Source organism: Mauremys reevesii, linkage group 25 (assembly GCF_016161935.1).
Source record: "Mauremys reevesii isolate NIE-2019 linkage group 25, ASM1616193v1, whole genome shotgun sequence".
NCBI lineage: Eukaryota > Metazoa > Chordata > Testudines > Geoemydidae > Mauremys > Mauremys reevesii.
The window spans coordinates 2820284-2832883 of NC_052647.1; the positions used below are offsets into that span (position 1 = coordinate 2820284).

At 49.2% G+C, this 12600-nt stretch overlaps 1 protein-coding gene across 9 annotated transcripts in view; it reads left to right on the plus strand.

The window, feature by feature from the left end:
* The window catches only part of BRD4 (bromodomain containing 4), a 234194-nt gene that overhangs the window by 121124 nt on the left and 100470 nt on the right, over nucleotides 1-12600 (plus strand). For all 9 annotated transcript variants that reach the window (XM_039514640.1, XM_039514637.1, XM_039514642.1 and 6 more), the window contains one exon: nucleotides 6017-6154. In XM_039514640.1, the coding sequence (XP_039370574.1) occupies nucleotides 6017-6154 (138 nt within the window). The remainder of the gene's footprint in view (nucleotides 1-6016; nucleotides 6155-12600) is intronic.

Below are 12600 nucleotides of genomic sequence, written 5' to 3' on the forward strand. Positions count from 1 at the left end.
TCAGGGAGATTAGAGAGGCTGTAAAAAAATAGAAATCTCAATAATAATGCAGGATTTCCACTATCCCCAAATTAATGGATACATGTCACCTAAGGATGGTATGTGAAGATAAAGTTTCTAGACACACACTATTCAATAACTCCTCCTTGGAACAGCTAGTCCTGGAACCCACAAGGGGAAAAGCAGTTCTTGATTTAATCCTAAGCAGAGCACAGGATCTGTTCCAAGAGGTGAATATAGCTGCATCGCTTGGTAATTGCAACCATAATATAATTAAATTTAACATCCGGGGGCGGGAGGGGGAGGAAGGACAGCAAAGTAGCCCACCATAGTAGCATTTAACTTCAGAAAGGTGAACTATACATAAATTAGGAAGCTAGTTAAATGGAAATTAAAAGGCACAGTCATCAAAGTGAAATGCCTGCAAGCTGCATGGAATTTTTTTTAAACCACCATAATAGAGGCTCACATTAAATGTATAGCTCAATTTAAAAACATTGTAAAAGGACCAAAAAAGTGCCACCATGGCTAAGCAATAAAGTAAAAGAAGCGGTGAGAGGCAAAAAGGCATCCTTTAAAAAGTGGAAGTTAAGTCCTACTGAGGAAAATGGAAAGGAGCATAAATTGTGGCAAGTCAAGTGTAAAAATATAATTAGGCCAAAAAAGAATTTGAAGACCAACTAACCAAAGTCTTAAAAACAAACAGCAGGTTTTTTTAAAGTACATCCATTAGAAGCAGGAAGCTTGCCAAACAATCAGTTGGTTCACCGGATGATTAACATGCTAACGGGGCATTCAAAAAAGATTAGGCCATTGCGGAGAAACTAAACACATTTTTTGCATCAGTCTTTGCAGAGGATGTGAGGGAGTTTCCCATAACTGAGCCACTCTTAGGTGACAAATCTGAGGAACTGTCACAGATTGAGGTGTCAGTAGAGGAGATTTTTGACCAAATTGATAAATTAAACTAATAAGTTACCAGGACCAGATGGTATTCACCCAAGAGTTCTGAAGGAATTCAAATATGAAATTGCAAAACTACCCTATCATTTAAATCAGCTTCTGTACCAGATGCCTAGAGGATAAATTATGTGACACCAATTTTTAAAAAAAGCTCCAGAGGTGATCCTAGCAATTACAGGCCAATAAGCCTAACTTTCAGTAGCAGGCAAATTGGATGAAGCTATAGCAAAGAACAGAATTATCAGACGCATAGATGAACACAGTTTGTTAGGGAAGAGTCAACACTGCTTTTGTAAAGGAAAATCATGCCTCACCAACCTATTAGATTCTTTGAGGGAGTCAACAAGCATGTGGACAAGGGTAATCCAGTGGATATACTGTACTTAGACTTTCAGAAAGCCTTTGACATGATCCTTGAGCAAAGTAAGCTGTCATGGGATAAGAGGAAAGGTCCTTTCATGGATCAAGGACTGGTTAAAAGACAGGAAAAAAAAGGATAGGAATAAATGGTCACTTTTCAGAATGGTGGGAGGTAAATAGTGGTATCCTCCAGGAAATGGTACTGAGAACAGTGCTGTTTATCATATTCATAAATGTTCTGGGAAAAGGGGTGAACAGCGAGTTGGCAAAATTTGCAGACAATACAAAATTACTCAAGATAGTTAAGTGCAAAACAGACTGTGAAGAGTTAGAAGGGGATCTCAGAAAACTGGGTGACTAGGCAAGAAAATGGTTGATTAATGCAAAATAATGCACATTGGAAAATGCAATCCCAACTATACATACAAAATGATAAGTTCTAAATTATCTGTTACCAGTCTGGAAAGAGATCTTGGAGTCGTGTAGAGTTCTCTGAAAATGGCACTCAATGTGCATCTGCAGTCAAAAAAGCTAATAATGTTAGGAACCATTAAGAAAGTGATAGATAGTGTGATAGACCCAGGCCAGTTGGATACAGCAGAATAGCAGAAGGCAGATATACTGGCCACTGGATTAACAGTTTTCTGTTCCCTGACTGACCAGAGCAGGGGCTGCTCCAGGCTAATGAGAACACCTGACTCTAATTAACCTGTAAAGAGTCAGGTGAGGCCATTCAGTTAATGTGACCACCTGACTCTAATTAAGGCCCTGCTGATACTATAAAAAGGGCTCACTCCAGTCAGGCAGGGGAGTCAGGAAGCCAGAGGAGAGGAAGTGCGGCTGAAGGGCTGGTTACTGAAGACACCCTAAAACCATCGTTAAAGGAGCCCTAAGGTAAGGGTGAAGAAGGGAGAAACAGGGGAGCTGTGGGGAAGTGGCCCAGGGAAATGTAGCAACTCTGGCAGTGAAAGGTTGGCTGCCAACAACTGTTACCATTAGGGTCCCTGGGCTGGAGCCCGGAGTAGAGGGCGGGCCCGGGTTCCCCCCAACCCACCACTACAGGAACATCTCCTGGAAGGGGAAGTCAGGTCCCTGTCAGGACAGGAGGCTGAACAGAGACTGTGGGAGTTCTCTCACCAACCTCCTTGCAGGCCTATGATGAAAAGGGCTCAGTAGACGGTAACCCTAGCCCTAGAGAGAGAAGGGCTATGTGGAGGGTCACAGTGAGCCACTGAGGCTAGCATAAACCGCCTAGAAGCGCAGGACCCACAGGAGCAAGGTCAGAGCTCTGCCACAATAGTAAGACAGAAAATATCATTATGCCACTATATAAATCCATGGTGCACCCACACCTTGAATACCGCATGTGGGTTGGTTGCCCCATCTCAGAAAAGATGCTTAGTATTGGAAAAGGTACAGAAAAGGACAACAAAAATGATTAAGGTTATGGAAGAGCTTCCATGTGAGGAGAGATTAAAAAGACTGGGACTTTTCAGCTTGGAAAAGAGATTACTAAGGGGGGATATGATAGAGGTTTATAAAATCGTGAATAGTGTGGAGAAAGGGAATATGGAAGTATTGTTTATTCCTTTACTTAACACAAGAGCCAGGGGGCATGCAATGAAATTAATAGGCAGCAGGTTTAAAGCAAACAAAAATAAGTACTACTTCACACAGCATACAGTCAACCTGAGGGTAAAACGGGCACAGAGAGCACAGCTGCTGCTGGCATCCCAAAACTGCCCACGCCCATATGGCGCTAGCTCATTGGCTGCGACAGTGCCTTCTGAAGACGTCATGGAGTGCCATGAGAGGAAGAAATAAGGCTACCATCCTTAAAAAATTTTAGGAGAGGATTACAGAGTACCATCATGAGGCCTCTCAGGAGGATACAAAAGATATGTCCTTATGGACATAAACTGCCCATGCGCCTAACTCTGCCAGGGAATGAAAAGCAAATGACTCTACCTCTGTTTGTTGTATCACTACCTCCTCTTGAACGAGTAAAACAATGGAAAGTCAATACCTTTCTCCTGCTATCTCAGGGTTGGTCCAGGCATCATCTTTACATTTACATATTATAAGGAAAAATGTATGCACACACTTACCTGAAGTTCCTTACCCTGGATTGGGCTCATTCATGCTCAGCTGGTGACACTGACTAAACTGAGGTAGAGTCTCAAACTGGTTCTGGTTTGTGGCATAGCTGGACCCCTCTCCCCCCAGTACTTCTCCTCCTCCTCGCTGTTCAAGGCCGGGTTCTCTGTGTTGGGCTCCTCAGAGGTATCCAGGTGGCTGGTGGGTTCTCTACTAAGTATGTCATGCAGCTTGGTGTAAAGGCAACAGGTCTGGCCTTGTGGTATGACTTCCACAATTCAGAGACGACTCCTTCTGTTTCACACGTTACTGCTGCTGATTCCTGTTGTACTCCTTCATCTGCATCACTTGTGCAATCATTTTGTAGCTGTCCACATTTCTGTGGCTGGTCCATAGCTGTGCCTGTACAGCCTCTTCTCTCCTCAGGCCCAGTAGATCCAATACCTCCTGTCTACTCCAAGCAGGAAAGTGTCTAGTATACAGAGCCGGCATGGTTGGTTGGGCAGTTGCACACAACAAAGGAGAGCTTCTAGATGTGCTTACCGAGGTGGGCTATCAGCAGGGATCTTAGTTTTCTGTGATAACTCAAAATTATCCTATGATAAATCCAGGCCTTTGGAGCAGAGCCTGGAGCTGGAGCGTTGAGCAGCTCCAGAGCAGTGGAGTGGCAGATTTTTGCCTGAAGCTGGAGCACAGCTTCAAAGCCCTGTAAAAATCTGTTTTTTTTCTGTAATTAAAATGAAATGCTGAACTTTAGTTTTCCTAGCCATAGTATATAGGTATCAGTTGAACACAATGTTTTATTGATGTATTTACAAATTTTGTGCTGACAGACCAAGCCCCACTGCCTGGGGCTGGCAACCTGAGCCTCGCCTATTCTGCTGATTGGATAATCAAAAATTCTGTTACTCTGGCCCCAATCCCAATTAGATTGGGTAATCGGAGTTCCATAGTATGTTTTTAGAAATGTGAAAACTAAAGATTATCCGTAAAAATGCAAATTCCACGTTTTTTGGTGGCAAACGGATTTCTAGGATCACTGGCATTTAAAAAATGTGGAGATTTTAACGGGTAAGGGAGTGTCTTCCGATCTTGATGCTTGGGCAGTGGAGTTCACAAATGTAACCAAGAGCAGTCACTGTTGGTCATTGTGTGACAACTGCTGAAGGGTCGAAAACCTACCTATGAGAGGAGACTCAGAGCTTCCCTTGTTTAGCCTAAGCAAAAGAAGGCTGAGGGGAGATATGATTGCTCTCTATAAATACATCAGGGGGATAAATAACAGAGGAGAGAGGAGTTATTTTAGCACCAATGTGGATACACAAACGAATGGATGTAAACTGGCCAGCAGCAAGTTGAAACTTGAAATTAGGCAAAGGTTTCTAACCCTAATCATAGAGGAGTGAAATTCTGGAACAGCCTCCAAGGGAGCAGTGGGGGAGAAAACCTAACTGACTTCAAGACTGAGCTTGATAAGTTTACGGAGGGGATTGGATGATGGGACTGCCTCCAATGGCATGTGGCCCATCTGCGACTGCCAGAAGCAAAAATCCCCAGTGGCTGGAGATGGGACATTAGATGAGGAGGGCTCTGAGCTTCTACAGAGAATTCTTTCCTAGGTATCTGCCTGGCCATGCTCATATTTGGGGTCAGGAAGGAATTTCCCCCCAGGCAGAGACCCCAGGAGTTTTCGCCTTCCTCTGCTGCACGGGTCACTTGCAGGTTTAAACTACTGTAAATGGCGAATTCTCTATAACTTGAAGTCTTAAAACCATGATTTGAGAACATCAGTAACTCAGCCAGAGGTTTGGGGTTTATTTCAGGAGTGGATGGGTAAGGTTCTGTGGCCTGCAATGTGCAGAAGGTCAGACTAGATGATCATGACTATTCTCTCTGACCTTAAAGTCTGACACATGTCATGCAGCATCTACACTCACTGTCAACCTCAGTAGATCGACCATGGCTCAGTGCAATTTAGGGAGGTGGTTTTACTACATCACTGTAATGGGGTGCTTACGTTCACCAAATACCATTTTATGCACAAATAGATCAACCCAAGATGATTTACATCAGCCTAACTTTGTAGTGTTGACCCGGCCTAAGTTACTGTAAAGTAATTGATGGTGGCTGAGGCAAGAACTGTTTGTGATAGATAGGAATTCTGACTATAGTTTTCATTTGAAAGCTCCCCGGGCTTTGGTTAGAGCAGTGGTGCCTAACCTTATGACACAGGAGGGCCACATAAACCTACGTACAACCTTGTGTGGGCCAAACAGATTTTACATCCTTGTTTAAACGAAAATGATGTAAATATGATGACAAAATGGTGATGAATCAGCCGTTCGTATATTGTGTTGAAGCAGGCCATGGGCTTTATCAAATCTTGTGGGCCGTGGATGGCCCGTGGGTCATAGGTTGAGCATCCCTGGGTTACAGTAATCAGTAAAGTTCAGTGATTAGAAGTAAGAGGCATGAAAAAGCTTATCAAAGCTTTGCATTTATCCTATAGTATGACCTGTAAATATGCACTTTATGTACTAGCATTGTTGGATTTTTCCAGGTTCTAAACTGATATTTCTCTCTCTGATTTCAACAGGATTATTATAAGATTATTAAAACTCCTATGGACATGGGAACAATAAGGAAACGTTTGGAGAATAACTACTACTGGAATGCTCAAGAATGTATCCAGGACTTTAATACAATGTTTACAAATTGTTACATCTACAATAAGGTACATGACTATGAATTTGTGCCTGCCAAAGGAATGTACTGTAATCTTGCACCACTTCAGAACTGCATGTGGTTGGTTCAGATATTACTTATTATAACAATCCTTAAATGTAACTGAATCCAGATTAACAGTTAGTTTCTTGAGAACTGTGAATACTAATAATTTGATAGCCGTTTAGGCCCCTCTTGCCTTTATGCAATGAAAAGACAAGACAGACCTGTCTTCCTGATATTCTCTCAGATGAGTTAATAGTGGATATTGGCATTTAAATATCTATTGTTAAGAGGCAGGAGACTGCTGGGGAGTGAGGCTACATGCTTGGTGGTAGGAAGGAGGTGAGAAGTGGAATGCTGCAATGAATCCTTTGGGCCCAGTTGTGTTCTTACTATAGCACAATGAGATTCCCCCTTCCACAGTGTGGACTGTTCTGCATACTATTTTACAGGGGGGATATCAGGGAATTGAAAAAGATACAGAGAGCAGAAATGATCTCTAGGGTGGCAGGGAGTGGGGTGTTCATAATTGAGGATAGGTCAGGAAAAGAATACATTTATGCTTCTAAAACTGAAATAGGGGACATGGCTGAGTTGTGAAACTATGAGGTAGAGAGAAGATGGAGGCCACCAAACTGTTGGAGAAGGTCACAGCTCCTTGGTCTTAAGACAGTTCCAGATCAAGTTAACAAAGTGTTAAGAGACGCTTCCTTAGAGTGAGTTATTAGCTTGTAGGTTCCATAGGCAGCGAAGAAGCTGTGTGACCCACACAGGATTTTGTTCATTTGTTCAAAGATCTGGTGTGATCCTCCCACTACACTACACTTCCCTTCCTCCTCTTGCCCTTAGTACACTCTCTCCTTCTCCTCCCCCATCATTGGCACCAAGACTTCCTGCCTCCTCTCCTCTTCCTGCCCAACTGCCCCATCCGCTCTTGTCTTCTAACCTCCTTCATATCTGCTCTCACCCTTTTCTCACTCTTGTCATCCTCTTTCATCACATTCCTTTTCTCTTACAATGCAAGCATGTTTAGGCCTCCCTGTCTTCCCCCTCAGACCATGGTCCAATCTCTCTTCTCACCTTCATCTCCAAACTCATTAAACATTCTATCTGCAACTGCTGTTTGGAGTTTTTCTTCCAGTTCTGTTCTTGACCCTCCAAACTGGCTTCTGCCCTCTGCACTTCACTGAAATTGCACAGTAAAGTCTCTAATGACCTTTCCATGGCCAAAACTAAGTTTCTTCTTCGAGTGATTGCTCATATCCATTCCAGTTAGGTGTGTGCGCACCGCGTGCACGTTCGTTGGAAGACTTTTACCCTAGCAACCCCAGTGGGTCGGCTGAGCGCCCCCTGGAGTGGCGCCATAACGGCACCGCATATATACCTCAGCCGACCCACCCGACCCTCAGCTCCTTCTTACCGCCCGTGTCGGTCGTTGGAACAGTGGAGCGCAGCTTGCCTGACCTCCGCTTCCCTAGCTTCCTCATAGTTCTTCTCTGTAAAATTCGTACATAGTTCATATCTTAGCTTAGGTTTCTTGTTTTGATAGTTTAAATCAGTTTAGTTAGATAGTTAGCGGGTTCGGGGATTAGCCCCACCCGGGACCGGAGCGTATGCCCGGCTCCCCGGGTTTCAAGCCGTGTTCGGCCTGCCGCAGGCCTATGCCTACAGAAGATCCTCATAGCTCCTGTTTGAAGTGCTTAGGAGAGTCGCACTTATCTACTAAGTGCCCAATTTGCAAGGCTTTCAAGCCTCGCACAAAGAGGGAAAGAGACATTAGACTTAAACAGCTCCTAATGGAGGCAGCCTTAACCCCTCCGGCCGCGGCACCGCCCGCTGTCCCTCTAGACTCTCGCAGCGCCGCCACGGCGCCGGGCCACTCTGCTGTGCCACCCGAAAGCGCCATTGGCACCAAAGCCGGCCCAAAGGCGAAGAAGGGGAAGGCCGCTGCCTCTTCGGCACTGCCTGCTCCGAAGCACCAGAGTGCGCCCCGTCCGGCACCGAAACCTGCCGCTGCACTGGTTCCTCTGCTGCAGACGCTTCTGCCGGCACCAGCGACTCTGGCCCCTCAGAGGCCGTCGAGCCCGGCACCTGTGACCTCCCCGGCTCCAGCCGCGGTAGAGATGCCACAGCCGTCGACTCCAGAGACCTTCGAGGCAGCGCGGGACCTCATCGCATTGAAAGACCCGGCTGTGCCACCACCCCCGGCACCGCCGGTGCGGGCGCCCCGTTCCATGGGCAAGCCGTCAATGCTTAAGCCGCCAGCCGGCACCGACTCTGACCGGCACCGATCCTGTTCCCGCTCCCGCCACCAATCACGCTCTCGATGCCGATCTCAATCTGGGAGCCGATCGCAACGCTGCTCGCAGTCCTGGCACCGCTCAACTACGCGGCACCGGTCATTCTCCCGCTCTCCGACTTGTCATTCCCGGCACCGTTCAGGATCTCGGTACCGCTATGGCCGCCGCTACTCGCAGAGTCGCTCCCGGCACCGAACATGGAGTTCCCGGTCGACCTCCCGGCACCGGTCACCGCAGAGGCGGAAATGCAATCCGTGCACTTCGGCGCAAGGGTTATCTGCTCCACCCTGGCCCTCTTGACACACCTTGGCCCTCTTCGCACGCCGACAGCTACTACGTCGACGACCATGACCCTCAGGTTCCTTCGGTAGTTTTTCACCAGTCCCATTACGCGGACCAGGACCCTCATCAGTGGGGTTATTGGACCCCTTGGGCCTACCACCAAGCCCAAGGTGCTCCTCTGCCTACCACACGTACCGTACCACACGAGTCACGCATCCCGGAGGCTACTGTAAGCCGCCCCACAGTTGACACTGAGGTACTCTCGAGCGCAGAGGAAGGTATTCAGCCTGCCCAGGAACCTCTGGAGCAGGAAACTTCACAGGTCCCAGACGCTGACCGGGACACCATCATGCCCGGAATTTCTTCTTCCTCCTCTTCCCCGGATGAGGCGGTGGCGGGGTCGTCATCGGCAGGTCCCCCGCCAATTGACTTACGGGCGCACCAAGAGCTCCTTCGCAGGGTGGCACTGCGAATGGACCTGCAGGCTGAGGAGGTATCGGAGGTGGACGATCCGATAGTGACCATTTTGTCAGCAGACGCCCCAACCCGCATAGCCCTCCCCTTCATTAAGACTATCCAGGCGAATGCTGATACTTTATGGCAGACTCCGTCCTCTATTGCGCCCACAGCCCGAGGGGTGGAACGCAAGTACATGGTCCCTTCCAAGGGATATGAGCATTTGTATATACACCCTGTCCCCTCGTTGGTGGTCCAGTCTGTCAATGATAAAGAGCGACACGGCCAGCAAGGCCCGGCTCCTAAATCAAAGGAAGCCAGGCGAATGGACTTGCTTGGTTGCAAGGTTTACTCTGCCGGTGCCCTGCAGCTCCAAGTGGCTAACCAGCAGGCCTTGCTAAGCCGTTACGGACATGATACTTGGGCTGAGGTAGAGAAGTACAAAGAGCTCCTACCTCAGGACTCACGCCAGGAGTTTGCAGCCTTCGTAGAGGAAGGTAAAAAGGTAGTGCGTACCTCATTACAAGCCTCCTTGGACGCAGCTGACTCCGGGGCACGTACTATTGCCTCGGGCGTTACCATGCGCCGGATCTCTTGGCTCCAGAGTTTGACGCTTCCCCCTGAAGTACAGTACATGATTCAGGACCTTCCTTTTGACTCCAAGGCTCTGTTCTCCGAAAAGACGGACTCTAGGCTCCAGAACTTAAAGGACAATAGAGTCATTATCCGTACTTTGGGGATGCATACCCCGGCTACCCAGAGGCATCCGTTCCGCCCCCAGTTTAACCGGCCTTACTATATGCCCCGCTACAGGCAAGACTCTGGTCGGCGACGGGGTCGCGGTGGACGTAGACGACAGCCTGGCAACCAACCGTCCCAAGGGCGAACCCCTTCTAAACCACCGGCCTAAGCCATCCTTTTGAAGATGCGCCCGGGGACGGCATACCAGATCTTTCTCCAGATCCCTCCCTGCCTTTTTCCAACCGCCTTTCGTATTTCCTCCCGGCGTGGGCCCGGCTGACCACCGATGCCTGGGTCCTACGCACCGTGGAACGTGGTTACCAACTACAATTCGTTTCACCCCCACCTTCCCACCCTCCTTCCCGGTCCCTCTTCAGGGACCCCTCTCACGAGCAACTCCTCTTACAGGAGGTGCATTCGCTCCTGGCCATCGAAGCAGTCGAGAAAGTTCCGAACGAAGAACGGGGCAAGGGGTTTTATTCCCGTTATTTTTTGATCCCCAAGTCCAAAGGGGGGCTCCGACCCATCCTCGACCTGCGAGACCTCAACACATACATGCTAAAGTTGAAGTTCCGCATGGTATCCCTTGGGACAATTATCCCTACTTTGGATCCGGGAGACTGGTATGCCGCCCTCGATATGAAGGACGCTTATTTTCATATCGCCATCTTCCCACCACACAGACGCTTCCTCCGCTTCACAATCGCTCACCTGCCCTTCCAGTTTGCGGTCCTCCCCTTCGGCCTATCCACGGCCCCAAGGGTGTTCACAAAGTGCATGGCCGTTGTCGCCGCCCACCTCCATCGGCGCGGCATCTCTGTTTTTCCCTACCTGGACGACTGACTCATCAGGGGGGAATCGCAGGCCACGGTCCAGCATCATGTCACAGAGATCAAAGACTTATTCACGCGTCTGGGCCTAGTTCTCAACATAGAGAAGTCCACCTTAGTACCAACTCAGAGGTTGGACTTTATTGGCGCGACCCTGGACTCATCTCTAGCCAAAGCCTACCTTCCGCAGCTACGGTTCCAGGCCCTTACGCAGCTAATCCGCGCCCTTCAGGCCTCTCGTATGACCTCGGCCCGTGCTTGTCTCCAACTCCTCGGTCATATGGCGGCTTGCACGCACGTCACTCCATTTGCCAGGCTCCACCTCCGCCCACTTCAGCTGTGGCTCCACTCCAGATACCGCCCGCACAGGGACCCTCTGGATACCCTACTCGCCATTCCAGCGGGTGTCCTTCAATCCCTGGATTGGTGGCTGTCCCCTTCCCACGTATGCGCGGGGGTACCATTCCAGGCTCCTCAGCCTTCCCTTTCCCTGACAACGGACGCCTCGTCCCTCGGATGGGGAGCCCATCTCGGCGCTCTTCGTACTCAAGGCCTTTGGTCAGTGCAGGAATTGAATATGCACATCAATATCAGGGAGCTCCGGGCAGTGCGCCTGGCATGCCAGGCGTTCCGAACTCGCCTCCACGGCCGTTGTGTCTCAGTCTTTACAGACAACACAACGGCCATGTACTATATCAACAAGCAAGGCGGGACCCGCTCTTCCCCCCTCTGCCACGAGGCGATGCTACTGTGGGAATTCTGCATAGCCCACTTGATCCATCTAGTGGCGTCGTTCCTTCCCGGATTCAAGAACGCCATCGCGGATCTTCTGAGCAGGTCCTTTCTCTGCCACGAGTGGTCGCTGAGAGCAGACATCGCTCATGCCATTTTCCAACAGTGGGGATTTCCCCATGTAGACTTGTTTGCATCCTGATCAAACCGCAAATGCCAGGAGTTTTGCTCCTTTCAAGGCCTGGCACCGGACTCTCTGTCGGACGCGTTTCTCCTTCCATGGACTCGTCATCTGTTCTACGCCTTTCCTCCGTTTCCCCTCATACACAAGGTCCTGCTGAAGCTCCGACGGGACAAGGCACGTCTCATCTTAATTGCGCCAGCGTGGCCCAGGCAACACTGGTTCACCACGCTGCTCCGTCTGTCGGTAGCCAGCCCAATTCCTCTACCGCTTCACCCGGATCTTATAACACAAGATCACGGCACTCTCCGTCACCCAGACCTGCCGGCCCTCCACCTCACGGCGTGGCTCCTGAGTGGCTAGACCAGTTGGAATTGTGCTGCTTTGCTCCCGTGCAGCACATTTTATTGAGCAGCAGAAAGCCTTCCACTCGATCTACCTACATGGCCAAGTGGAAGCGCTTCGCTTGCTGGGCTCAAGCGCGCGACGCTATTCCTTCCGAGCTTCCGCTTCCAATGGTCCTTGACTATCTCTGGTCGCTAAAACAGCAAGGGTTTGCACTGTCCTCCATCAAGGTGCACTTAGTGGCTATCTCTGCTTTCCACCCCGGTGAGGGAGGGTATACGCTGTTCTCTCACCCGCTGACTACTCGTTTCAGAAAGGGACTTGATTGTCTCTACCCCCAGGTGCGCCACCCGATTCCCACCTGGGACCTCAATCTCGTCCTCAGCAGGCTCATGTCCCCGCCATTTGAGCCACTGGCTACCTGTTCCTTACTGTACCTGTCATGGAAGATGGTTTTTCTAGTGGCTATCACATCAGCCAGACGGGTCTCTGAGCTCAAAGTGCTCGTGGTGGACCCACCGTACACCATTTTTCATAAGGACAAGGTACAGCTATGTCCACATCCGGCATTTCTCCCGAAGGTAGT